Source organism: Gymnoscopelus braueri (assembly GCF_963280865.1).
Source record: "Gymnoscopelus braueri genome assembly, chromosome: 10".
Lineage (NCBI taxonomy): Eukaryota > Metazoa > Chordata > Actinopteri > Myctophiformes > Myctophidae > Gymnoscopelus > Gymnoscopelus braueri.
In genome coordinates this window covers 21,656,858-21,684,357 of record NC_137611.1, presented here as the reverse complement: position 1 = coordinate 21,684,357, position 27,500 = coordinate 21,656,858, and the positions used below count along the sequence as shown (strand labels likewise).

General features: G+C 43.1%; 2 protein-coding genes across 2 annotated transcripts in view; one reads left to right on the top strand and one right to left on the bottom strand.

Annotated features, from left to right (window-relative positions):
* The window catches only part of LOC308093872 (low-density lipoprotein receptor-related protein 8-like), a gene marked incomplete at its 3' end in the record, with an annotated part of 94,084 nt that extends 92,562 nt beyond the window's left edge, over nt 1-1,522 (top strand). The window contains exon 18 of the mRNA XM_080440251.1: nt 1,173-1,522. Within this exon, the coding sequence (XP_080296377.1) occupies nt 1,173-1,522 (350 nt within the window). The remainder of the gene's footprint in view (nt 1-1,172) is intronic.
* A 4,754-nt stretch (nt 1,523-6,276) lies between these two features.
* Nucleotides 6,277-27,500, bottom strand: part of LOC308093871 (KN motif and ankyrin repeat domain-containing protein 4-like) — a 23,172-nt gene continuing 1,948 nt past the window's right edge. The window contains exons 2-10 of the mRNA XM_080440250.1: nt 19,582-19,650; nt 17,876-19,387; nt 15,342-15,417; nt 12,970-13,290; nt 12,513-12,597; nt 12,119-12,338; nt 9,500-9,642; nt 9,074-9,274; nt 6,277-7,450 (exon numbers count right to left, since the gene is read on the bottom strand). Coding sequence (XP_080296376.1) covers nt 7,358-7,450; nt 9,074-9,274; nt 9,500-9,642; nt 12,119-12,338; nt 12,513-12,597; nt 12,970-13,290; nt 15,342-15,417; nt 17,876-19,387; nt 19,582-19,600 — 2,670 coding nt within the window. The 5' untranslated portion in view covers nt 19,601-19,650 and the 3' untranslated portion in view covers nt 6,277-7,357. The remainder of the gene's footprint in view (nt 7,451-9,073; nt 9,275-9,499; nt 9,643-12,118; nt 12,339-12,512; nt 12,598-12,969; nt 13,291-15,341; nt 15,418-17,875; nt 19,388-19,581; nt 19,651-27,500) is intronic.

Genomic DNA, 27,500 nt, shown 5'->3' with positions numbered 1-27,500 from the left:
GCTAATGCTACACAACAATAGTTACCATACTGACATATCGTTGCTGTCAGGAAGAAACCTTGTATCTCCATAGGCATATTTCAAATTTGTATGTTTTTTTTGTAAATGAATGCCTTCCTCCATTGTACAAGAGCATGTAGATCTGCTATATTCACTCTTTTAGTGTGTGTGGATTTTATAAATGTTGAACCAATGAAAAGTATTAACAAGAGCTTATGACGGAATAATAACTACACTGAATACAACGTTTTTTTTTTCAAAAGTAAGGTTTCCACCCGACAGCAACGATATTGTGCTGCATTATCACTAGAGCCACCTCGCTGAAAGAGTCCAGTCATGTTAAGAAGGGCCAGCATACAGGTGCCCCACACAGGTGAACACAGTGTACTGTATATAAGGTGACAAAGATGACAGACGACATAATGAAAGAACACAGAGAGAGCGCTACGTTACAAACTATAAGCCCCAGTGTACACGGTGCACCTCTTTCTAAACTGCTGTAGCAGTGCCAGAGCCGTATATTAGAGAGTTATGCCACTGAGGGGGCAGAAAACAGCGCCGGTCACGTGGTTCATGTAACTGGAAATAGTGAGTGACAAGGAGCCATAGACTCCAATGCATTCCGTAAACTTCCGGTTTAGGGCTTTGTCACTATTCGCCATTAGAAGGCTATGTAGAAGACCTGGCCTGAAGAAGTGGACGCGAGTGTCAGAACTCTCTCTCTCTCTATGGGTCTGAGAAGCACTAAACAGACACATGTGCACTGACCACAGCTGATGTTGCTGTGCGACCGCAAAGCTAAATGTAAGAATGGAAGCTAAATGCATCGGAAAACCTGCTAAGCTCGCTACTATATGCGCGTTGTTGGGTGTGTGCTACTGTGCTACTGTGTGATCAAAGTGCTAACGAAGCCAGCGCAGTAAAGAGAGGTCAGTTTCGATCCATTCTCCTCGACCTGTCCTGCCAAACACTACCCTCAACGTAAGCCCCCACGCTTAGCCCCTAGTGACCCAAACACACAACCCCCATCAGCATGCCTGCTGATCTCCTATGTATGCCTGTCATTTCATGCCATGGACTTGTTCTGCATCGTTTAACGCTGACAACCATCCCCCCCCTCCCACCCCCACCCACCCTCCCTTCCCCCCCTGCTGTGTGTTAAACGCATGCAGTTCCTATCGTTGCCACAGTGGTGTTCGGCCTCCTGTGCTCCGCCCTCTACCTGGTGTGGCGGAACTGGCGGAGCCACTCCACCAAGAGCATGAACTTCGACAACCCTGTGTACCGCAAGACCACGGGCGAGGGCGAGGAGGACGAGATCCACATCGGCCGGACAGAGGGCGCGGGCCACCACCACGGGCACCACCATGCGCACCACCACCCGTACCCGCCAGCCGTGGGCGTCGTGGGCGGCGGCGGGGGCACGTGCCCGCAGTTCATCGCCCTGCCCCTGGGGGCCGGCATGCCCGACCCGGGAACTCACTGGTACACGGAGCAGCCCATGCTGTCCGCCGCAAAGTGACCTGACCCCACCCCCATGGAGGGGGGGAAAAAAAGATAGGAAAGGGGGAAAAAAAGGTGGGAGGGCATGGCTAGCCGCTCAGGCAAATCGCACATGCGAGGTCGTCAGGGATGGCTCTCGCTGAGTTTGTTTCAAGGGAAGAACAACATATCATCCTCACCCTCATCCAACATCCTGTCATTCATGTCCGTATGCTGTTTGTAAATTACACTTTTTATAACACCACAAATGGCAGTGCTGCTATTTCGATCATTGCTCTTTATCAAAATAGTTTGCCGCTGCTGGAATGAGAGATCTGTTTTCTACTCCTGTTAATACAGGAAATTGATTAAAACTGGGCCTGTTATTCCAAAATTAACCTTCAAAGCACTTGATTTCGATTTTTTATTAAGCGGCCATGTTTTAATGTTTCCCCGACATTGACTCGAACTTGAGTTAAAAAGTAGGTTCTCTTTCTATGTCCTCTTCTGTATCCATAGCTTTGAATGAGGTGTGTATTACCTGTGCTCTGATTATGTTATGACAGGGAGGGAGTGTCGAGAGTCCTTTTTGTCCTTGACTGACACAGAGCTCAAGGAACACTGTTTAGAAACAAGGAGGTCTGATTAACAGGGGCAACACCTTCCTCGACAGGACAATCTGTACAGATTCATATTAGAGTTTATCAGTCACACACCTCACCATCACTGAAGATGTCGTTTGTACTTGTGTTATTCCGCATGGACTTTGTTTTTACCATTATTGTTTTCCCAGGTTAAATTGAACTGAGATAATTTAACCCAGGAAATGTTAGCATGTACGCTTTGGCTTTCTCTTATGGGAAAGCCTTTGGGAGTGGGTCGAAGAAGCTTTTGGAGTGTAGTCGTTTGTTTATTTGACCTCAGTCACCCCAGAATGCTTGAAGAGTTGAGGGTTTGCTGAAGATGGAAGCTTATTGAAGGTTTGCAGGAGGTAGTTCTTCTATAAGTAGACAGGACTGTGTGAGAGATAAGTGTGCCAGGCGCTTGGTAAAGGAGGGAGCAGATATATTATATAAGATAAAATCAGCAATAGGCTGTGTGGCCGTTTTTGAATGGAATCATCCTCAACTTTCAGGGATTTAGTTGTGACATGGTTTTGGGTCAATGTGGCCGCTGGCTATGCGGTTGTTAAAGACTCAGTTGTGTTGTACATTTTTCTGTTCACCACACACAGCACTGCACTATTCTTTGCCACTCCCCCCCCCCCCCCCCCACACACACACACACACACACACACACACACACACACACACACACACACACACAAACACGCAACTCAACATGCTGTTCTCAAAGGAACAGGCAGACGATTATGCGCTTGCCCTCAGACAACACAAACAGCATGAATAACGGCTCACCCGTTGACAATACAGACTCAGCGTTTCAGGCAAGACACGCACACACATACACATGCATGCACACACACACACACACACACAAACAAAAACAAGCAGGGATCCGTTAGCCCGCTGTCCTTCCTCCCGAGGCTGGCTGACGTCTTTGAGCAGACGTTTTTTGGACACCGCCACTTAGGAGCGCGCGGCAGGGGGGGGACGGGGTTTGTCGCGGTGATGTTAGTGGCAGCAGACGGACAACAGATTGTGCCATAGTGAGGTTAACATCAGGCAGGATCTGGCTGTCAGTGAACATGATGCTTCTGTCCTGCACCATGAACAAACACTGCTCTACTATACTGTAGCTGCTCCTCCTGCAGATGGCATAAGATGAGATTTCACAGGTAGAGACACATTGTGCTTGTAGTGTGTGTGTGTGTGTGTGTGTGTGTGTGTGTGTGTGTGTGTGTGCGTGTGCGTGTGCTCATTATCATGCATGTGATACGTTCATCCCACAGCCATATTTGAACTGTTTCGTATGCTCTTTGTTGCACAACCCTCTATGAATGCCTTCTGTATCGTTGTGTGCTGCATGAAAGAATTACCGTGCGAATGTGTGTGTCGTATCAGTTGTGTGGTTGTATTGGTGTGTGCGTGTGCGTGTGCGTGTGCGTGTGCGTGCTTGTGCTGGTGCGCGTGTGTGTGTGTGTGTGTGTGTGTGTGTGTATGTATGTGTAGCCTACGTGCGCGCGTGTGAGAGCGACTGAATGCACTAGTGCGCGTGACACTGGGGAAGCTGCGAGGGTCCCTTTTTGAATCATTGATTTGTAAATAAGTTTTCATATTGCAGAGGTTTTTTGATAATGTATTATACAATTCTGTAAAAGACGAGATGTACATAAGATTTTAGATAACTGAAAGTGTGGACAGTTGTATTAATTTATTTGTATGACAGAGGGCACTGTGTTCCCTGACTGTAAAGAGTATGAATTTCCCCACCCAAGTGGTTTTGTCTTGTTTCTTGCTGTGCGTCATTTGACACCTCTTGATTTCTTTGTAACTTCACGTCTCCTTCAAAAGAAAAAAGAAAAAAACAACTTCATTCTCATCTTTACAAAGCTTCTCCACCTCAAGCCTAATTTACGCTCCGTCGTACGACGGTGTGGTCTATCGAAAACAGCCGACACACAAGCTAACAACGCGTCGCAGATGCGCCGCTTTGTGAGCCAGCTATTTTCGCCGTAAGGCACCGTAATGTGACAAAGTATAAATCAGGCCTTCAGTGTTAATGACACAACTTATCATTATTTGTTTGTGCCTTTTTCTTTATTTTGTTCATTTTTATTTCATCAAAGATGTGTTCGCCACAAGAACGACAGGGAGATTTTACAGGACAACTATACTGTATGTACAGTACGTGCAAATATTATTTGTATATCAATTATGGCAAACCGGTTCCACTTTTTGATTTTCTGTAACAAAGTTGTTCTTTTGAATATCTCTATATATTGATATAAAATTTGACTGAAAAATGTTCCTCGGTCAGCGTGTATTTGTGTTTTTCTCTTCTTTTATTCATATTGTGTCCTTGCACTGTCACACTACAGTAAACCATGTGCTATGCGCTTAATGACAAGATCTACAGTAATGGAGAGTGAAGCTCTTTTAATCACAATAACAGCATGTGTGGTCGGTTGGTGGTCTTCATCTCTGGAACTGTGTTATACACACACACACACATGCACGCACACGCACACGCACACACAAAGGGATGACATATAGTGCAAGTGGTTCGGCATAGATTCCAGATAAGCCCCCTGTCCATTATCATTATTAAATAAAATAAAAATGACCCCGCTTCTTTTAACATGGTCCATTAGGATATTACTTGACATGTATATTTTATGAACACAATGGTGCACATGTGTCCCCGGGCCAGACATGGGCGCAGATGCACACCTTAATTCACAGAGGTGTGAAAGCCAGGAAGGAAGGGTTGGGGGGGGGGGGGGTGGAATACATCCACATTATACCTGTGTAATGATATCAGACACTGGACTCTGCATAAATAAATGTTTTCAAAATATACCTGTAACTTTTGCCTATCAACCATTTTTGTTAATGGCATAGCTTTACCTTTTCATAGTGCTTCTGACCGTTCAAAGCGCTTAACGACGTACATCGCATTCACCCATTCACATACACGGTTATATATTGCACGTTTATCCGATAGCTACACATTCACACACTGACGGCGGAGGAAGCCATGCAAGCCAAGTCGAGGAGCCAAGTGATAAGGGTCTTTGCTCCAAGACACTTTGACACGCATGCCGGAACGAGCCGGGGATCGAACCGGGAACCTTCCACATGGCCGCTCTGCATCCTGAACCAATGCCACCACTGCCTGTATAAAACATTAGAGATATACAGTACGGTGTTTGACCTCACGCCTGTGAGTATTTCTAACTGATTCTTACTGCTGTGTGCTAGTCACTGCAATACTATGTATGCTTTTTAGGTCGTGGTTGTTTTGAAGACATTGAGGGATTGATATGAACATACGGAAGTCATTCCATCTCTCTTATCTCTTAATTTTTCTCATCTCTACTCTCTTTCCCTCTCTCTCTGTTGGAGTGACTGTGATTTTGCTTGAGGTCATTGGGACAGTCGTGCTTACATTAACGACGGTTTTGAGTGCTGAAAATAAAAGATCTTTAAGCTCACAACGCGCCACGATGCAATGCGTTGTGAGCTTATAGATTGGCTATTTTCGGCATGCAACACCGTCATACAACAAAGCCTAAATCAGGCTTTAGTCTGCTTGATCCTCGGGGGAAATGAGACAGCTTTGTTCCAAAAGAGAAATTCTCCAGTCCCCCGCCCCAATCCCCATTTGATCTTATTTCGCACACGTCGGCTCACACCATTAAAAGCCTGGGGCCTTGTTGCATTTCCCTTGAGAATCCAGGAGCAACAACAGCTACTCAAACTCCTCATGGCTTATTATGGAGGACTGGGCCCTTTATCCGGCTGCCACACACTTAAAACGCTGGTTAGTGTGATTGCTGTGGCATCAATACAATTCGCTGGGCTCATGTCTGCATTGTTTGTCACACTACAAAGGGATTTGGATTTAATCTCTCTGGTAGCACTCAACCCAAAATTCCAGATTCAAGTGTGCTTTGTTTTCAGATGGGGTTGTTGTGATTTGGCTGACTGGATTGACCGTGGTTTGGGGAACCAGCTCCATCTCCTGGTCATTCCTGTTGTTGCAGCATTTCTTTTTTTTTTGGCGGGGATGCTGAGCCATCAATAATGTCTCCAGAGAGCGTGTTACTGCTGGTATGATGTTAGACCATGTGAAGGAAAAGTTGAACAATACAGTTATTTATATGTTTTTGACATTTTATTAGAAATAAGCAGTTCATACATCAACGTAATTAATATAGACTGAAACCCACATGCTGAGTTATTGTTTTTTATGGTTGACAGTCACGTTTCCAGCATACCCTTCATGTGTTTTGCATACAGCATGTGTTGGGAACTTTCTTTTGCATTCCTTCATGTGGGTTGCAAGCATATCCAGCCATATACAGTCAAATTCATAGGAATGCAAATTGGTAGTCTGCATTGTTCCCCTTAACCACTTAAACCCAATATACTTCATTGTCAGTGGTCTATACTTGGTCCGCACGTCTTTTCTCTACACCAAAAATCTCTTTGCCGAAAATAGCCGATCTAGGGACACCAGGTTGAAAGTGGTTAATTGAAAGGCACAAGGTACAGTGTGAATACCAAGATAGACATAAAAGAACTAGATACGTAGCTGTGTGTGTGTGTGTGTGTGTGTGTGTGTGTGTGTGTGTGTGTGTGTGTGTGTGTGTGTGTGTGTGTGTGTGTGTGTGTGTGTGTGTGTGTGTGTGTGTGTGTGTGTGTGTGTGTGTCCGCATAATGTCAATGTGTACAGTAACTATTACAACCAAGGCATTGCTTATGTATATTTCCATTGCAGCTTTGTCGCTAATTGCGTTACGTGTAAATACGGTGTCGGACATAAATATTGATAGGCTATTGATACTACAGGTGTCCACTCGCTCATACCAGTAATCACATACACGCTAAGGCACTGCAAAACACTGTCACATCGCTCATGGAACACTGCCGGTCCTGTAATATGAAGCAATCCAGAGTTCCATCGGATCAGCCGCTGCTGATGCAAAAACGATTCCACTTTCTGCCCACAGAGATCTGTGCCAGTCTGGAAGATGAAAGTCACAAATTGCACACAGCAGCATGGCTAGTGTCCACAGCGAATACTATTGAAAGGAATCTTCGACTGGCGGTGGAGATGAAGCGAGAGGTATCTCTGTCAGCATCTGTTCTGTTGAAGTGTATTGTACTGTATGTAGGTTACTATACGCATGTATGTTTCAGAGTCTCTGAAGAAGTTCTAAAGAAGTCATGAGCTGCGAGGTCCACTCCTAGACTCGTCTAGCTTTGGCGTGGGCCTGCAGCAGGGCTGCTGCGTCAGCATGGGAGCCCTGGAGGGCTGCAGAGAGGGCGGTTCGACCACGCTGCAGGAAAGATACAGAGAAGAGAAAAACAAAAAATAAAGAGAGGGATTAAGATTACTTCAAGTTTTTACTGTGTGTGTGAGAACACAGTTGAATTAAACCATACCAAGATATTATCAGAATCAGTTTTATTTGTCACATCACAAGTTTGCAGGTGTGAAGTAGTCGGTGGAAATACGATAAGAGATACTACAGCATGATGAAGCGATGAGCATAAAAGAGAACTTATTTTTTACACCTGTAAAACTGATTTTGATTCTGAAAATACCTTTATGGTAAGAAATATTGTCACACGGAAGCTGTCATGATCTTCTTAGTCAATTCATAATTGAAAAAGTGCACAACAAAGGTTCCATGTAAGACGGATGAAAGTTAGTGGGAGGTCACATTTGCCATGTACTGTACATGTATCGTTCAAGTGAGTTAAGGTCTGATTTAATTAGGCTTTAGTTGAATTCACAAGGGTTTACAGCAAGATAAAGTCAAGGTGAATGTCGTGGTAGAGTGGAAGAGTTTTTTTTTGTACAGTGGATTAATATTAGTTTAATATCAAGGTAAGAGACCTGTCACACTGTAGTTTTCTTTTTCATTCTGCTTTATAGAAGAGACAAATGTAGAATATTTGCATCCTCTTTTCAATTCCATTGGCTGCCTCCCCTCCAGGCGGTGAGATAAGGCAGTGTTAGCGGATTAGCTCTTATCAGCCCGGTGAGATTTGCTCTATTCTAGCCCTGATTAATCCATGGAGAGTCTTTACTCTATCGCTTCCACACGTTCCCCAGTCCCCCCACTCTGTAACTCAAGGAATCGAGGCTTTCAGAGTCGTAAGCCGCTCTTTCCACACAAAGGCTAATTCTGTATGCATAAAAGTAGAGTTGACATTCAATGTAACTCAATTATTTAAGCCCTATATGCTTTGTCATACGGCAAATAGTGAAAACGGCCAATCTACAAACTCACAATAAGTTGCTGGTTAGGTTGCAGACTGGCTTTTTTCTTTTTACTATTTTAGAAAAAAATTATATAATTGTTTTACGTTTTAGAACATTTTCACCTACACCAGGTTAACAGTGCTTAAAGAAGTACCGTAGTTCACCCAAAAAAATACTTATTTTCTATCAGTTACACACAGTCATTGAATTTGTGGAGATTTTTCAAATTTTTATCGCATTCCTAAGCCAATAATTTGATAACCGGCGGTCTCTCCGGTAGGAGACACAAAGAGCCTCCTTTGCGTCTCCGACCGGATACATTAGCATCTTTATTATTATCATCAAATTATTGGCTCAGGAACGTGACAAAAACTAAAACTCTCCATGAATTCAATGCTTCATGGGGTGTGTAATTGATAGGAAATAAGTAATTTTTTGGGTGAACTACTCCTTTAACATACTTAGTGGCATTAACTTTACATTGACTACAGCGACACTAACTGTGAATCTGTCTTTCCTGCACTTGGAGTGTTGTGTCAACCAAGTGGCTTTAGTCCGATCTGGACTCATCCAAGGAATGAGGCAGTGAGAAGACGTTGGTAAGAGATTGATGTCTGTTGGTGTCATACAGTACGACTTTGCCCGGTGGTGATTGTTTGCACGTGTTCGCGTGACTCTCTCTGAGTCTGACCTTGTCGGTGAGGTTGAGGTCACAGTGGCACCTCTCCAGCAGGAGGCGTGCGATGTGCGTGTGTCCCTTCTCGCAGGCTGACATCAGGGCAGTGACTCCCTGGCCGTCCTGTACGTTGGCGTCGGCCCCGCAGCTCAGCAGCAGGCGAACCATCACCACGCGTCCGTGTTTCACGGACAGCTGCAGAGCCGACTGACCTGTCTGGTGAGAGGAGGACACGGCGGAGAGAAGAAACAACGATTAGACCGGTGGTTTCCCAGCCTTATCTGGATCAGGGCCCACTTGAAAATCTCAAAAGCGTTCGCGGCGCACCCATCTGAGCACTTGGGTGATGCAACAAAAAATTAATCAAAAAAACATCTTTAGCATCCGCCATCCCCATTTGTTAAATGTGAAAAATTCACCTTTCCTGGTGGTGGGAATTACCTGTCTGGAGCGGATGTTAACGTCTGCCAGGTCCATGAGCCTGCGGACCACCTCCATGTCACCAGGACCTTCGGGGGCCGTCAGTGAGGCCAGCATCACCGCTGTGTAGCCTGCCTTGTTCTGGAGGTCCACCTCACTCACACCTGTTGTATAGAGAAACCAACTGAACTCACTATATACCTTTCCATAAAGTCAGTTTTAGAAAAATGATAGATACTTGTGTTGTGCCCCTTTTAATTGTTGGGGTGTTTGCTACAATACATTTCAACATACGTATATGGCAGCCACTGGCAGCCACTGATCCTTTCAGTCAGTGGATACAGCTGAATCGACCAATATTGGAAATGGGCAATAGAATTGGACTGACAATATAATCACTGTCGTTATAGCTACAATCCTTACGTTTCATGTCCTCTCCCGACAGAGAGGTAATGGCACCTGTAACACCCGGGATTCAAAACCTGGTCTACCGTCTCCCGCATGTGAAACCAAATTTATTTTACTGCTCCATCGAGAGGGAATTCATCCTGGGATTACATTTTTTTCCCTCTGCATTTAACCCATCTTACCGATTAGGCTCAGTGGCTGCCATTAATGTGGCACCCGAAGCAGTTAGGGGTTAAGTTGCTTGGGGGTCGAACTGGTGACCTTCCGATTCCCAGAGGGCCTCTCTACCCACTCACCTACTGTATGGCCGCCCCATAATTAAGATATATTAGATGGCAGAGCGGAGGGAGACAGGAAAGATGACCCATTGCAGTAAAAGATTGTCCGTTCAAAAAGCACACCTATTCAAACACAGATTCAGAATCTTCACATCGTTTACACGTATATCAATCACCCTAAAAGTCTGAACTGATATGGCCGTGTAAGTATGAAAATGTAGCATAAATAAGTCTGTTTAGACCTCCATTATGTCAGAGCAGAGGGGATTATACAGTGCAGCTGATCGTGTAAAGTCCTTCATACGTTTGTGCAGTAACGTTACTAGATCAATCCCTCACTTCCCTTGTCATGCAACGCGTTGTGAGCTTTTAGATCAGATTTGGGTTTTTTTACGAATATATAGGGCTTTTGTGTTAAAGTTATGTAAGTAGGCTTGGGAACCAACAGCTTCCGAGCCATGTGGCCCATAGAGCAGGAGCCTATCTCCGGTTTTTGTAGCGTGAGGCAGCTTGACGTGCAAGTACACCCCCTGGACATGACGCTAGTAAGTCACAGGGACTTACCCATGCTTGCCAAGCAAGGAGGCATTGGCTAAAAACATGTTATAGTCTTTGGTGTGACCTGGCTGGGGAATTGAACCGTGACCTCCCAGTCTCAGGGCGGACACTGTAACCACGAGGACACTGAGCTTGTAACATGTAATGTAATGTAACCACAACAATAGTCTCCCTCTCAACCACTGAGATGCCAGGCGCTCTCTCTGCACGCTAGCTGTAAAACAAGACGAAACCCTTTTGTTACATTTTAGTACTATTCTTGTTCTGAAACAATAGAGAGAGCAGCTGTTCATGTGTTCATGTTTTAAAGTTTCAAACCGATTAAGTGTATTGATAAAAAGTTTACATTTACTGAGCTCACATGTGCATTATTATGTTTTCATATTATTTTGTAATTGTATGTGATTCAACTGTTGGTGGAGCAAATCCGCCATCATTTGTTGGGTAAAGTGTTAATTAAATATATTAATTCAAAGCATTTTGAGCTGAGAAAGTGTTAAAATCCTTGGCAAAACTTTGAAGCCGGATTTCTAAGGCCTCTAATTTAAAGAAAGTCATAAGCTGTTTCAAACCTTTTGGATAAATCTAAGCAAGTGATACTTCAATTTGGGCAACGATCCTCTACTTTCATATAAAATGAAAAACAAAAATGCTAAAATGTTGGATGACCATCTAGTTACTGTTCGGTCACTTAAAAACACACCAAAATTAAGTTGACACAGGTGAGCCAGATTCTAACCCATGACATTTCAATTAGTATGTCTGTGTATATAGTGCTATGTAAATGTTTGTGCCACTGAGATGTCATCAGGTCAGAGTATTATATATATCATCTCTATAGTTGACGTTGTTTGTTTGTCTGTCTGTCTTTTAATCACGCCCACACCCCAGGTCGAGTTGGGCTGAGTTATGATCCAGGGAAAGTCATGGGCAGCTTTTAAAAATATATACATTCTTTAATATTGAACTTTTTAAACTTAAATTTGGCACTTGAAGTCGATGCACAGGCACCTTCGGCTGAAACTTTGCCAAAATACGGACATGCCTGACATCATAGACTGGCCTTTACTGTAGCTACTTTGTGCCTATTTCGCCCGCGCAATAACCCGGACAACGCTGGTTACCCCGGCTAGTATTTGGGTACAAGTTGTACAGTGATTCTCAATACATTTCTAGGACCCCTATAACTGAAAACCCCTATAACTGAAAACCAAATGAAACCAAATGGACCCTTACGGGTCCATTTGGTTTCATTTGTACGCTCTCAGAGTTACAGACCTGTAAGGCTCTAGTTCTTTCCTAACTATCAAAACATTTGCTGGGGACCCCCTGGAACCCTCCTCAAGAACCCCTGACCCCACTCATCAAGAGCCAGTGTTTTATAGATGAGTAGTACCTGTGTCCAGCAGCAGGCTGACAATGCTGTAGTTACAGAGGGACACGCTGTAGTGCAGCGCCGTGTTGCCGTTGTCATCGGCCAGGTTGACCAGGAAGGCCAGCAGAGAAGGTGTGGTGTTCTTCACCTCCTTCAGGTGCACCGCCACCCTGTTGGCCACTGAGCTCTCCTCAGCTGCCACGCTGAACCAGCCCTGGAAAAGCACCACCAACGCCTTTCTCTGGAAGACACAGACGCAGAGAGACAGAGAGCAGCTTAGGACACTGTTTCTATTATGTCTTAAGTGTTTCTATGTTCAAGCGGACCATTTACGGGTCTCCAACTCTCAGAGTGTACAAATGAAGTCCAACTTCAGGAGCACTTCTACAGGGGAATCAAGATGGAGGTTCAGTACCATGTCGTCGTTGGGGTTGTCCATGTTGTCCATGTGGTCTTTGAGAAACTGACAGGCAGACACAAACTCCCCGTTCACACTCTCCCTACAGAGTGGCAGACGGAAGAAAACAAAGCTTTAAAACAACATCAACCCATGTCGTTATATGTGAAAATTCTCAAAAATAGCCTAGGCCTAGGCTTAATATTATACACATTGTCACGATGATGGCTATTTTTTCATCTTATGACGTTTCAGGCTTAAGTGGTTAAGTAATTATGCTGGAGGACAGAGAATTTGCTACACATTAGGATACTAGGATCCCTTTCCAAATGGATGGTGAACAAATCACATCCTTGGCAGGCAGTTAATCCCCCACCCCCCCCCCAAGAACAATCATCAAAAACAACAGTTTGCAGCCTGTAGCAAACCCAGCAAAAAAACCAAAACGATCAAGATTTCACACTGCTCTCCTCACCGTCCCCCGGCGCTTGTTACAATGCCAGAGTCACTCTCCATCTGTTCCCCCGGGCCCGGTGTGTCCATCCTGGCTGCTTTCTCTTGAGCCCCAGCCTCTTCCATGGACACCGTGCCTCCATCTGTTTGTCCTGATTCAGTTTGGCCCTGGCTTGCGGGGCCCTTTCTCTCCGTACTTATCTTCTCTGGGTCCTCATACACATGGGTAACAGCCGTCGCCTCAGGCGGAACGACTTGTCCCTTCTGCTCCGGATGGTCTCGGATGATTGGCTTCAAAAAATCCTGCCCGTCCGGCTCTTTACTGGCGACTGGGGTTTCGCATCTGAAAACCAGGGCAGTAAATGAAAACCATCTGCCAGCCAAATACTGGTGAATTTTGGCAGTTGCTCGAGCCACTGGCCAGTAAAGAGAGAATGTGTCCATTAAAACATTTCTGATTGTCGGAGGAAATGACCTAGTAACATCTGGCATCTACTGTACAGTACTAGGCACTGAAGCTAGTTGATGAAATGTTTTGTTGTTTGACCTTAAAGTCATTAAAGAAATATTGCTCAATTTCCACTATTGGTACTGCAAAAACCTTGGTTTGCCCCAAGATGGGTATTGACGGGCAACTTTGTCCTTCTGTCTTAAGGTCATTTCAGAAGGGAAGGGTACTACAGTCAGCTGGAAAAACATAACTGCTCGGTGCATGACTGCAGTCCCAGCTTTCCATAAGGTGGCATAGCCGTTTCCTGTCCCAGTTCATTTTCCCATAGCTTCGTTTGATTGGCTCGACAGCTGATTTGAACCGTAAACTTATCTCACCACGTATTTCCAGTTTAAATCTGCTGCAGAGCTAATCAAACAAAGCTATGGGGAAATGAACCGGAACAGGAAACGGATATATGGCACCTTCTAAAAACCAGGGACTACAGTTATGCACAGAGCCTATTGATTAGAGGGGCGGCCATAGCTGAGTGGTTAGTGAGCCCGCCTAGGGAGCCAGAGGCCCTGGTTGCCCCAGGTACGATTCCAGGCCACGCTAGCATATGTGTCGATGAAATGAAATTTGTCCCTGAGCAAGACTTTTAACCCCTAATTGCTCACAGGCCCTCATTGGAAACAAGCCCGCAAGGACTTTCATGAACGTCCTGTTAAATTATCCTTATCCTCTATGTAGCTAACAGTAATGGAAGATGTACTCACATGTTTTACTTAAGTAAAAGTATCCATGCTGCAATGTAGATAATACACTTTTACAAGTAGAAGTCCCGTAATCAAAATGTTCTTGAGTAAAAGTACAAAAGTATCGGCATCAAAATATACTTAAAGTATACCAAAAGTAAAGTACTCATTATGTAGAATTCCCTATTTCACAAGCTCAAAATGTATAAGATTTTTTTTGAAAATAGCCGATCTACAAGCTCACAATGCTTGTAGATCTGCTATTTTCAAACAGCCTAAATATATACGGCTGAAGTGGTTAGTGTGTTTTGTAATAATAAGCAAAATCTACAAAGTAACTAGTAACTAAAGTTTTCATATAATTGTATAATAATGAGTAAAAGTGCAATATTTTCCTCTGAGATGTAGTGGGGTAGAAGTAAAAGTATTGAAATTGTAAATACTGAAGAAAGTAAAAATACCTAAAAATTGTACTTAAGTACAGTAAGCTACTTGAGTTCTGTCTCAAAATCAGAAATGGCATCAAAGAACAAAAACTATGAGATATGAGAAGGCCTAGTGATGAACTGCCAGTGGCTGCCTCATTGACAATGAATAGGAAACTACATCTGTTGACTCTTAGAATATTTCTGTGACGGATGCATTATATTACACAAGATAATTATATATGTTCTTCTTAGGCAGAAAATATTCCCTTAGCTCCAGAAAAGGCATCCTGGGGATTGTAGCATTGTCACAAATGGGGGGCCGGATGAAACTCTTTAGGCTCTATGGGAAACAAATGATTTATGCATGGGAATAACACATTTGAAAACTAGAATGCAGTGTTAATCCCCTTTAACTGGAGAACACGAGAGGGAGAGGCATGCCTCATCACTCACACTTTACAACTATCAAGATGCCTTTAAAAGTGCAAAACAAAACAACCCCATGGCTTCAGGAGCCACAAGCTGGCATTTAAGGTCAGCCAAGCCTTCAGTTCAACCAATGCCAGTGGTGGAAAGTATCTAAGTATATTTACTAAAGTACTGTATTTAAGTACAATTTTGAATACAGCGCTTTTACGTGTAACAGTATTTTTATATCGTGGTACTGCTACTTTTACATACAGTAAATAAAATAATCGGAGTACTTCTTCCACCACAGACCCCAATGCCCATAAATCTAGAATGGAGTGAAATGCATTTGGGAGACTTGTGCACTAACCCTTCATTATCACCAGCAAAGTGTAGGTTCTTTGACGTTCGGGCACTTCCGTCTCGCTTCATGATGGATCTGGGTGCTACTCGGAGGGAAAGAAAGACAAGGGGGCATGATGGAAGATTTCATGACAATAAAGCTTCAACCACATTAAGCCCTATATAGGCCTAATTTGTCGTAAAATAATTAGCAAAAATAGTTGATATATTATACAAGCATACAACGTGTTGCATTGTGACATGTTGAGCTTACAGTAGATCAGCTAGTTTAAAGTAATACTAGGTAACGTTTTCAACAAAACTAAAGTTAAATTGTATATCTTTTGCGAGTGGCAAAAGTTTCACAACACCCACTCCGTGAATTTCACCCCCGGAAGCCTTTTATTTATATATTTTCTATTGAACGTGTACGGGGGGGACTTTCCCGGGAAAATGACGTTCCTGGCCAACGTCATGACGTCGTGGCCGACGTCCTCAGGAACTACCGCAACGGTTTCCTGTTTGGCCAGGAACTACCGCGCTATTAACAAAAAGGAACCTCACGCTGATTTTAAGATAATGTAGGATTGGAAGATCGAAAAAGAACAGAAAAAGAAAGCACAGCTCATGGTAACTAATGCTCCACTGGCTAAGAGAAACGATCCGTAGATAGTATAAAACAATTAAAGGATCGCTTTTTGAAACGCTTCCGGCTTCCGGTGAAAACGAATGGAATTCTGGGTAATCGAGGACTAGGGAAATTGTATGCAGTGACGGTAGTGACCAGCAGAGGTTGCTAAAAATCGTTAGTTGTGATTTTGCATTGTACAACTTTAACTATTTTTGGAACATTTCTGGAATATCTTTGATTTCAATACAGCAATGCATTGAAGAAGAATTTGTACTTTGTCATCTGTATTTTTGAATACTTTTAAAGTAATTAAAAATGTATTTTAAAAGCATGAACATTTGGGCCCGTACAGTTGGCGTAACCGTCTGGGCACCTATAGGCTGGATTACATTGTCGTGGGTTCGCCTCCCGATCCCGACGACCTTTGCTGCGTGTCACTCCCCCATCTCTCTCCCCAAATCCTGTCAGTCTACTGTTCCTACAGTATCAATAAAGGCAGAAAAAGACCCCAAAAATATCTTAAATGAAGGGGAAAAAATTGAGTGAGCAACTATCGCTTGTAGTTGAGTAATAGTTGACCAGGAGCATCTAGACTTTGACTCAAGTACTTGGGGTTGAGTACTTTGTCCAGTCCACCACTGACCATTGGTATATGCAGGCACTGCAGGCAGTGAGGAAGTCGGTTTTTCACTTCCCCACATTAAAAGCTGTTTATTCGCATTTTCGCCACGGGATATGGGATCTGTTGTCATGGTCACGGTCCCAAAGCCTGTGCGGATGATGTGTGGACATGAGGGTATATGGACTAGTTTAACATTAATGACAGAATCGTTATACTACCACAATACTATTGATGAAGGGAGGAAATGTATGTATTCCTGTGAAGCTTTCCCATTGATCCCTGCATTCAAAAGCTTTGTGCATTGCCTCATCGACATTTCTTGAATGCGAAAAACCTTTCCTTGTAATTAAGTAAAATGTGGTTTTCATGAAGGGCTATGAAGCAGGGTGAGGGGGAAAAAACGTCCCGGAGTTTGGTCTCTTAGGACCTGCGTCAGGACATTCCAACACAGCAGAGAGAAGGACTTCTTTACAAAATATAAACAGCCTAGGAAGACTTAGTCATGAATTAACAAATATATAATCCTGCCTCAACCCAAACCGACGACAACCATCAATTTACACCAGATAGTAAATTGTGGGTCTTAATTTCACAGAGGAATTTTTTTTCCTTAGGGTGCAGTCTATGCAGCGGATTCTGACAATGCTTTTCAATGGGAACAGAATGTTGTTTTGTGGAAATCCGCAAATGGCAACAAACCGCTCCGTCCCCATTGAAAAGCATTGGCAGAATCCGCCCGCATAGGCAGAATCAAAGTTTGGTGTGACCGCACCCTTACAGTGTTTTACTCAGGATTAACTTTCAAATGAGTAAAGAAAAGAGAAAGAGAGAAAATCTTTTTGAGAAACCTGTTCAACAGCACTATGAAGAGAGTTGTGTTTCTCCGCTTCTTAATTCAAATCAGATATGATCTTACAACTATGTTGGGAATGATGTGTTTTCTTGCAACTTTATACTGTATAAGTCTACATTACCTTTCTGCTGACTCTAGTCGTTTCTCTCTGTACAGTATATGCAGTCTTATTTCCTGTAGAGTTTTGGTAATTGTCCAGTGATGTTAATCTTTGTGTAATCTATCTATACATGCACAAAATCTCTGTGAGTGAGTGTGCATATCATGTCCTTCGCCTTAGTCATAAAGTCATTACAAATGTTAGGTAATTAGTCCTTTTATTATAGTTGTTGCAGAGGTACGTTTTTTTAATTGTTCAGTCCAGGAGGACTAGTATTACTATCGTATCAGTTAATGATTATCCTTATAATGAACAACAATGATAGCATGGAACCCTTATAGGCTACAGTACCATACCTCCATGTTGGGTCCCTTCCTCGTTGCTGTGGCCGTGTTGGGCATAACAGGACGACAGGATATCTACCAGTCCCATCATCTCCAGCTGTAGGGAGTTAATCTTGGGGTCGGTGTGCTCCATTGGCACCCTGCCTTCACACAGGCATTCCCACTGCTCCTCCAGGAGACGCTTGATCCTCCTTATGTGATGTGCGGCCAAGGCTGAGTCCACAGCTTCGACTGAGACCTCCTCAAGCTCCATACCGTCTGGACCGTCTGGGATGGATGTTGGCGCCAAACTGCCTTGATTCTTTTGTCTGTGTGTAGTAACAGTCCATGCGTCTGTGGATGTGTCTGAACCACCCGAGAGAGCGGCCTCGCTTTGACAATTTGATGAGCCGTACGGCTTGTAATAAGCAGAGTTCTCCTCCGTCTCGTCTCCGTCCTGGTCTACCACCACCTTCTCGGCAAGCACCCACCCCCCGGGGTTCCTGGTCAGCTGTACGATTTTCTCGTCCTTTCTCCGGCTCTCCCCTCGCTGTTCCCTCAGCATCCCCAAGGCTCTCTGGAGCTCCATGCCGTTCTCGTGGAGCTTCTGCTCCAGCACCGCGACCTTGGCCTGCAGGGACGTCACTGTCAGCAGTTCATCCAGGTCTGTGCTGGTCCTCCACTCATGCGTGGGGTTCGAATCGTCCCGATCACCATCTTGATCGATGTGACTGTCGTGCCTCGGCCTCTTGACGTCACATGTGCCATAGTAGGAGGGGGAGGAAGGGTCCATCTTTCCGTTGACGGAAGCATGTCGTGGGCTCAGGCCCAGACGGAGTCTTTCTCTCTCTTCCTGGAGGATGCAGATCTGGGCTCTGAGCTCAGGGATGACTCTCATCTCCATCTCCAACTCACCCACACGCTCCAGAGCTTCTGAAAGGCGCCTCAGCGTCCCAGAAAAGTCCTGGTTTAGAGGGAAATCTGAGGACCGCTCTGCGAAGACGTCTTCACATGAGGCGTCCCTTCCGCCGAGGCAGTCCCTGGAGCTTCGGAGGCTCCCCGCGTCCTCTGTGGACTCGGACCCCTGCCTCAGCAACACTGTCAGAGGCAGGCTGGATGCTCGGAGGAGGTGGGGTCTTATGTGCTCCCCCAGGGGCTGCTCATCAAATTCCCTGATTCTGGCCTCCATTTCCGCCAGGGATCTGAAGCCCGCGGGGGAACCCGGGGACCTGTGGTCGTACGCCCAGGAGGCATAGCTGTGGTGGGGGTCCGAGACCCGTGACCTGGGGCCGAGAGCTCCAGTAGATCCCCAGGGACTGGGCCGGTAGCCGCATCCGGACAGGTTGAGGTGCCTGGGGAGGGTGCTGGATCGGGGGCCCTTGCTCCGCCGCTGGATGGGGACCCTCTTGATGGTGTTGCCTTTCTCGATGTCGTCTACGTACTTGAGGAAGTCCAGGTCCAGGCGGAAGCCATACGGTGTCTCAACGGAGTAAGGAGGCTTTCCCTTCACTCCGTTTTCCGTGGCTTTGTGTGATAAACTGTTTCCTGTTAATGAGAGAACTGTGTGTTAACATCTGTTGCCTGTAAGGAACGCCATCCAGGACGTTAATTTTAATCTGACAAAGTAAAACAAATGACCCATAAGGGTTACGTTAACTGTATGGATCTCGTATGATTAAGTGAAAGTCAAAAGAAAACATGGAACTTATTATATTAGAATGTTATTTTATTTATTTTACCAATTTGTCCTTCCATCATTTTGTTGTCTTCAGCCGTTGAGCGGTAGGATGTCACATAATCTGGTTGAACTGAAAACAAATTAGAAAATAAATAAAAATCAGTGAGACTTAGTTGAAACCGCTAAAGATTTTTCCAAGTCATGACACAAACAGCCCTTACAAGCAACAAAAGCCGTTATTGTTGAACTTTCCAATAAACATATTAAACATAAGTGTTGTTTGCTGGCCTGACAGCGGTTTTTGGCATCAATATACACTTGAGGTTTTTGCTTTGGTACAATTCCAAGTTGAGATTCAACCTCAGCTTTACGACCGGATGGAAGATCGTTCTAAACTCTGTGGAGATATTCATTATTTATATTCCATTCATAATGGTCCTTTTTTTCAGTCTCAGCTCATATAAAGTGCAAACAAGGACATACTTTTGCACACACTCTCTCTTTTGGTGACACACACACACACACGCACACACGCACGCACACACACACAGACAGACAGACACACACACGCACACACACACACAGGAACGCACGGTCTGTCTCCCTCATTCTGTTATTTATACAGAGCTGCAAATTATCGCCCTCATTTTCTCTTCGCCTTTCTCTCTTAACTGCCACAACTTGACTTCATCCATGCATAAGAGCGCTCGCACACAATGGCGGCCAGCCTGGCGTTCTCTTGATTATAACCCTGCCATCGCAGATGAGCTCTGAAAATAGCTCCGGCTGCAGCCCTGCTGAGCCCAGTGGCCATGGCCAGTGGAACAAACTTACAACTCCTACAGACACAAATACAGAAAGACAGACAGACAGCCATTGTTCTGACACTGCAGTGCACCGCTCTACTGCCTTTCTACTCTCTCTCTCCCTGTCATTACTTTCTCCTCAGTGGTGGAAAGTAACCGGTGGTGGAAAAAGTACTCACATTTTTTACTTAAGTAAAAGTATCAATACTGCGATGTAGAAATACTCTGTTACAAAGTAAAAGTCTGGAATTCACCTACTTTCATCTACTCATTCATCTACTTGAGTAAAAGTACAAAAGTATTGGTATCAAAAAGTACCAAAAGTAGAAAGTACTCATTATGCAGAATGTCCCATTTCACAAGTTTTCAAATGTATAAAATGTATAAAATTATTTTGAAAATAGCTGATCTACAAGCTCACAATGCGTCGCATCACGACGCATTGTGAGCTTGTAGATCGGCTATTTTCAAAAGGCCGAAATGTATACAGGCTGAAGTGGTTAATGTATGTTTTGTAATAATAATCTAAATCTACAAAGTAACTAGTAAAGTTTTCAAATAAAGTACAATATTTGCCTCTGAGATGTAGTGGAGTGGAAGTAAAAGTATTGAAAATTGGAAGTACTCCAGTAAAGTAAAAGCAATTGTAGATTTAGCAAGATTTGACTTATGGTATAGTAAGTATATTTTGATGCTTTTGTACTTTTACTCAAGTCAAATTATGATCACAGGCCTTTTACTTAACAGAGTATTTCTACAATGTGGTGTTGCAAATTTTACTCAAGTAAATAATCTGAGGGAGTACTTCTTCCACTACTGTTCAGTTTCTCCTTTAATTTCTTTCAAGTCTCTGGGCTTTTTCTCACTTGACTGCCTCTCTCTTTTCTGTGACCTATTTCATCTCAGAGGGTTTAGAATAGATACTACTTATGTTTGGCTGTGTGTGATGGGCCTACATGACTCATCTGGCTCCTGTCCCCTGCAATTTTGCTGACTCAGTCTTTTCACTCCTTTTCTCCCCCCCTTTCCCCATGTCTGCAACAAAAATGTGTTCACTTGGAGTTACAAGAAACTCAAAGATTATGTATTATTAGCTACTTAAGCCCTCTTTGTCGTACAACAAATAGCGGATCTACAAGCTCATATGCATGCGTTTTAAGCGTGTAGGTCGACTATTTTGGACAATTAAAAAAAAAAAAAAAAAAATCCAACTTTTTTTTTCTTTTGTAAGAATTTCGCCTAAAATGACATTTCCAAAATAGGGACACCAGGTCTCCTCACCCACACCACCTCCTCTCTCTCTCTCCATACAGTATGTCTGTCTCTCTCTATCCCTCTCCCTTCCCATTCTCATACTGTTGTCTCCCTACAGTACCTCTGTCAACCAACCCCCCCCCCCCCCCCCCCGCCCAACCACCAGCCTCCGAGGCAACTGTCTGTCCTCTCCCGTCACCACAGCCACAGACCCACAGAGCCCCCAAACCATGACAGCTATGCAGTAAACACACAAACAGCACAAAAACAGCAGACCTCCGGCCTTCTCTAACTTCTCCAACAGCGTAGTGTTTTCATCCACAGTATCTACAGTAGGGATTCTCAGCCTTTTGTATTTCAATGAGCCTAACAGTTTGATATGGATTATAGACCAAGGGACCCCCATTTTATATCATCGCGGTCGAGCAGAAACCTCCTATCTCCATTATTCTAACCTTTTGTGTTTTTTTTCGTAAATTAACGCCCTACTTGATCATCCTACAGCGTCACACAAAAATAGCAAAAGTAGCAGATCCACAAGCTCGAAACATGGTGCCAAGCGACGTGTTTCTAGCTTGTAGATCTGCTACTTTTGCCATTTTGTCGAATTTGAATCCTGAACAGTTAGAGCACTGGAGATATGAGGTTTCCACCCGACAGAGCCCCAATGTACGATGTAACATCCTCAGTGTTCATTTAACTCTGAGAGTGTACAAAGGTTTATAATGTCCTTTTACAGTATGTCACCACACCATGACAACAACTCTAAGCCCACTCTTGACTACTTAACCCGATAAAACCGGGAAAGCATCTGTGTCATTTTATACTTTGGCTGTTGTAAAATAGCAGATATACGTAAGCTCATAGCGTGTCACTTCGCGCCGCGCTACAAAAAGATTACTAAAACAAATGTTTGTAATACTTTACAAACAGTGTTCGGCCCATTCTGGTATTGAGTCTGTGGATAACTTCACATACAGCACTAACCCAGAGAAAAGCACTGGAGCAAAACAAGGACACCAATCTGTCAAAACAACAAAGAGATGGATCCATGACATTGCTGTTTTGCTGTTTTGTTTCTTTAGCCACTTTAAAGCCTGGTGTCCCAAATTTGGGCATTTCATTATAGGCGAGAATTTTCCAAAGAATTCCTAAAATAATGAAAATAGCATCGGTTATGTTTGCCATGCGATACCGTTGTGTGAAGAAGTATAACATATGTGTTCAATGGGAGTACCAGGATGGGTTTCTTCACTATCATACAGAGCACAAGCAAGCTTTGTCCATTGTCTTGGCACAGAGGGAAGTTGATGTGACCTTTGGGTGTTTATTGGAACTGTGACTTTCAAATACAGTATACTGTTACAGTAACTGAGTGATTCTCAACTATTTTGAATTTCAAGGACCCCCAGTTTGATTTGCATTAGGATGAAAAATAATAATATCAAATATTCGGCTGGAGACCCACGAAAATTCACTTGTAGTTGAGTGATATTATTTTGATCAGGAGTATCTGTACTTTGACTCAAGTACTGGCGTCGAATACTTTGTCCGCCACTGGTAGTATGGAAATAGATGATTTCAGAAGGCTGTTTATCTTTCAGTTGGCTGAAACGTAAACACGGTGTCAGGGTGGAGAAAGCCCTTCAAACGTCTGACCACAGAGCCAGGGGCCCAAGGCGATGACAGAGGGACAGTGACTCAATAAACTTCACATCATGCCAACAAGTGCCTTCTGTTCGCCGCTAGCAGATGCTGTTGTCATTTGCTGTGTTACCATGTGCCTGTGTGTACGTGCATGTGTGCACATCCTAGGGCTGGCATTTAACTGAAAATATATCAAAACCGACGTTTAGAACCTCTAACCGACTTAATCTTGCTCATGTAATAGAGAAGCAGGGTTTTTTAATATACATTTCTTTGTACGTTTCAATCGACATGAAAAAAATCAACTAAATTATTGTGAGCTTGTTGATCTGCTAGCTTGTTGATCTGCTTTTTTAACTATATATACATTTATAATCGTTCATTAATCGAATCGTAATCGAGGCAAAAGTTTGAAATAATCGTAGGGCCCAGCCCTATAGTGTGCGCGTCTCCAACTGTTATTTACTGTAACTCGGGCCACTAATCAACAGCATACAGTAGAGTACAGCAGCTGTCGCTGTGTTAAATCTCAATCATTACACTATTTCCCTCTGGTTCATCAAGTTCAGTTGAGAGGCCGTCAGCCCTGACCTTCAAGGAATGGCCAGAATCACATCACATCACATGTCTGCCAACCAGCAAGGGCGGAAAGTAACTAAGTACATTTACTCAAGTACTGTATTAAGTTAAGTACAATTATGAGGTACTTTTACTTTACTTGAGTATTTCATTTTTTTAAATACTTTATACCATTATATCTCCGAGGCAAATATTTACTCCACTGCAATTATTTGACAGCTTTAGTTACTTTTCTAGATTTAGATTATTATTATTACAAAACATGCATTAACCACTTTAGCCCTATTTTATACTTCTGCTGTTTTCAACAGATTGTGAAATATTTTGATAAAAATAATTAATAATGCAATGGGCCATTCATAAAGATTACTTTTACTTTGGTACTTCAAGTATATTTTGATGCCAATACTTTTTTACTTTTACCCAAGTCAAATCTTTAATACAGGCCTTTTACTTGTAACACAGCATTTTTATATTGTGGTATGGCTACTTTTACTTACGTAAAGAATCCGAGTACTCCTTCCACAACTGCCAAACAGAGTAGGATGCTGTTTGTAGGACAAACATTGGAAATTAACTTTCGTTGCCAAATGGGATGTCAACTATTTGACAGTATAGGCACATATGCCACAACCTGCAATAACCTTCTGTACTTTGCACTATGCTCTTTCATTGACTGATATTCTTGCCCTGTTTTTATTGTTTATTGTGTGTTTTAGGTTGTTTTATCATGTTTTCGTATCGTATTGGAGCTTCCGAGCGTACGTTGTATGTACCTAACCAGTGCAATAAAGTGACAATGAAGTGAATCTGAATCTGAATACTGTACTACACTTCTACAATATGTCTGGGAGGGGCACAAACACCCAGGAGACACTAACTTGTCCCTTGATTGATTGAAAACCGTTGCTGTCGGGGCAGAAACCTCATATACGTATCCATATTTTAACTTTTTGTGTTTTTTTCATAAATGAATGCCCTACTTGATCATACTACAGCATCACACAAAAGTAGCAGATCTACAAGTTCGAAACGCGGCGTCAAGCGGTGCGTTTTGAGCTTGTCGATCTACTACTTTTAGATGCTTTTGAATTTTAATCCTGAAAAACTGTTTTGGACATATATGAGGTTTCCACCCGACAGAGACCAAATGATGGTTTGACATACAGTACCTGTACTGCAGCTTCTGTGTTTTGAAGATACTGAGTGATGCTTTAAACTACACTTTCCAAAATGGTGTACTGTGGACTGTTTGTTTGTACAGGCTGCCCTCAGAAAAACAAACTGATATAGGCGTCCAAACCGTGAACTGCAGTATCACACAACACCTCCTCTACCTCTCACATAAACAGTGGTGGAAGAAGCACACTCAGATTAAAAGCAATACCACAATGTAGAAATACGAGTAAAAGTCCTGTATTAAAAATGTTACTTATAAGTACAAAAGTATTCAAAATGCGACGCGTTGTGAGATCAGCTATTTTCGAATAGACAAAGTATAAAATAGGCCTTGTTTTGTAATAATAATCCAAATCTACAAAGTAACTAGTCATTTAAGTTTTCAAATTGCAGTGGACTAAAAAGTACATTATTTGCCTCAGAGATGTAGCGGAGTAGAAGTATAAAGTATTGAACACATCGACATAAATCAAGTGAAGTTAAAAGTGCCTCAAAATTGTACTTAAAGCACAGTACTTGAGTAAATTGACTTAGTTACTTTCCGCCACTGCACATAAATATAGAGTCGCGCGCACATTTCTTCCTGACCATATATACCACAGGAGAAGCAATCCAGCGCTAACTCTCGACACTCTTCGCCTCTCTCTCTCTCCGCATTCTCAGGCCGTGGGTCTTAATTGTCACCACTTAGACCAGCAGGGCCCACCTCACAGGAAACCCACCAAACGAAACATGAAATATTCACTTAACCCAAGACCGGGAACGCATTTGTGTCATTTTTTTTATTTCTTTGGCAATTAAGAAAATAGATATACAAGCTCATAGCCCATGCACCGAGTGCCGCGATACGAGCTTGTAGATCTGCAATTTTTTTCGGAAAATCGTGAAAACTTTTGCAAATCTCTGAATGTATGTTTTTTTTTAAAGAGAACCGTTTTAACTCAAATCGTTGCTACTGGGGATTCTACAAATGTCTTCTAAATCCTAACAGTTTTCTTAAAAAACTTATGTTTCAGTGGTCAGTGGTCCTCAACATCTTTCATGCACCCCCCCCCCCCAGGGACCTCCAGAAGCAAAGATTTTTGTTAAAAATGTTTGCTTTAAACGATATATATATTGAAAGATTTGCACCATGATTTTCACGATTTTTCAAAAATAGCAGATCTACAAGCTTGTAGATCTGCTATTTTTTAACAGCCAAATAAATCTTAAAATGACACAGATGCGTTCCTTGATTGAATGGGTTAACCCCAAATAGGCCCCTATACCTGCCAATGCAACGCTGCAGCACTAGCCCAACACTGAGCCCGATCCAAAAGTCGACCCTCTCAAGGCAAATTACTTCTTCTTTTTTTTCCCTACATCAAGGTTTTCCCTTTTATCCCGCTAAATCCACAGCCCCACTTCAAAGGCCCTTTGGATGAGGAGGAAGTCTGCGTTATTCGGGCAGCGGCGATTCTCCTTCATCCGTGGACTTTGGACCGTTATTTCCTGTTCTTCCCGGAGAGATATGTGTCCCGCACTCACAACGGCCTTTCTCCTTCTCCCCACATCACCAGAAACCATAGCGAACCCAATCATCTCCGTCTCCACAAGCAATCTTTCACTAAAACCACCAATGAAATGTGAACTTATGACACAGGCATCCATTCCACAGGAGACATGTTAAACGCTGGCTACCTCAGACAAGGGACAATGACACATTTGCTGTTACAATAAAAAAATCACACCCTGTGTGAAGTGGGCGGTGTCTTCCTAGCTAACCACAATACTGAATGGAGTCAACCAATGATATATGATATATGCTTTGATCTTAAAGAGCCACTTCTAGGAAGACTTTCTATTTTCTTCTCAATATCGGTTTTCCCTTTTCTCATTTCAGCCATAATGATCTTTGACTTCTACTTTACTGTTCTCACGAAATGCACAGTATCTAAGTAATATACTAGTGTTACATCACAGTGGTTTTAGATTAGTTTCGTCATATGTATCACTAGCCAATCACAGCATGTGTCTTGCTAGCTAATCACAATACTGAATGGAGTCGATCAATCATGTACAAAAGATAAATACATTTATTGAAACACTCTTTATGATGGACAAAACCATAACTTAAAAAAAAACAATCTATGTTTTTTTTTAAGTTATGGTTGCTTATATAGGGCTATGCACATGTGTCATGTGACACTGGCCAATCGCAGTCCTGAATAGATTGTGATTGGCCAATCACAGCGCAGGATAATTGTACAAATTTCCAAACCTCACTTTCAGGGGCGGTTTCACTGCCCAAGATATTTGTACATTTTTCCAAATCTCACTTATAGGGGCGGTTTCACCGCCCAAAAACTGAAACCAAACTGTTAGGCTCTTACAGTATACAGTAATACTTGCGGAAATACATTTTATTTAATTCAAAGACTATAGCACATAGCTTAAGTTAATTGATGGCAACATCAGTCCAAAGTCCTTGTTGAATATTTTTTATAGCCCTTCTGGGAGCTATTTTATAGAGGGG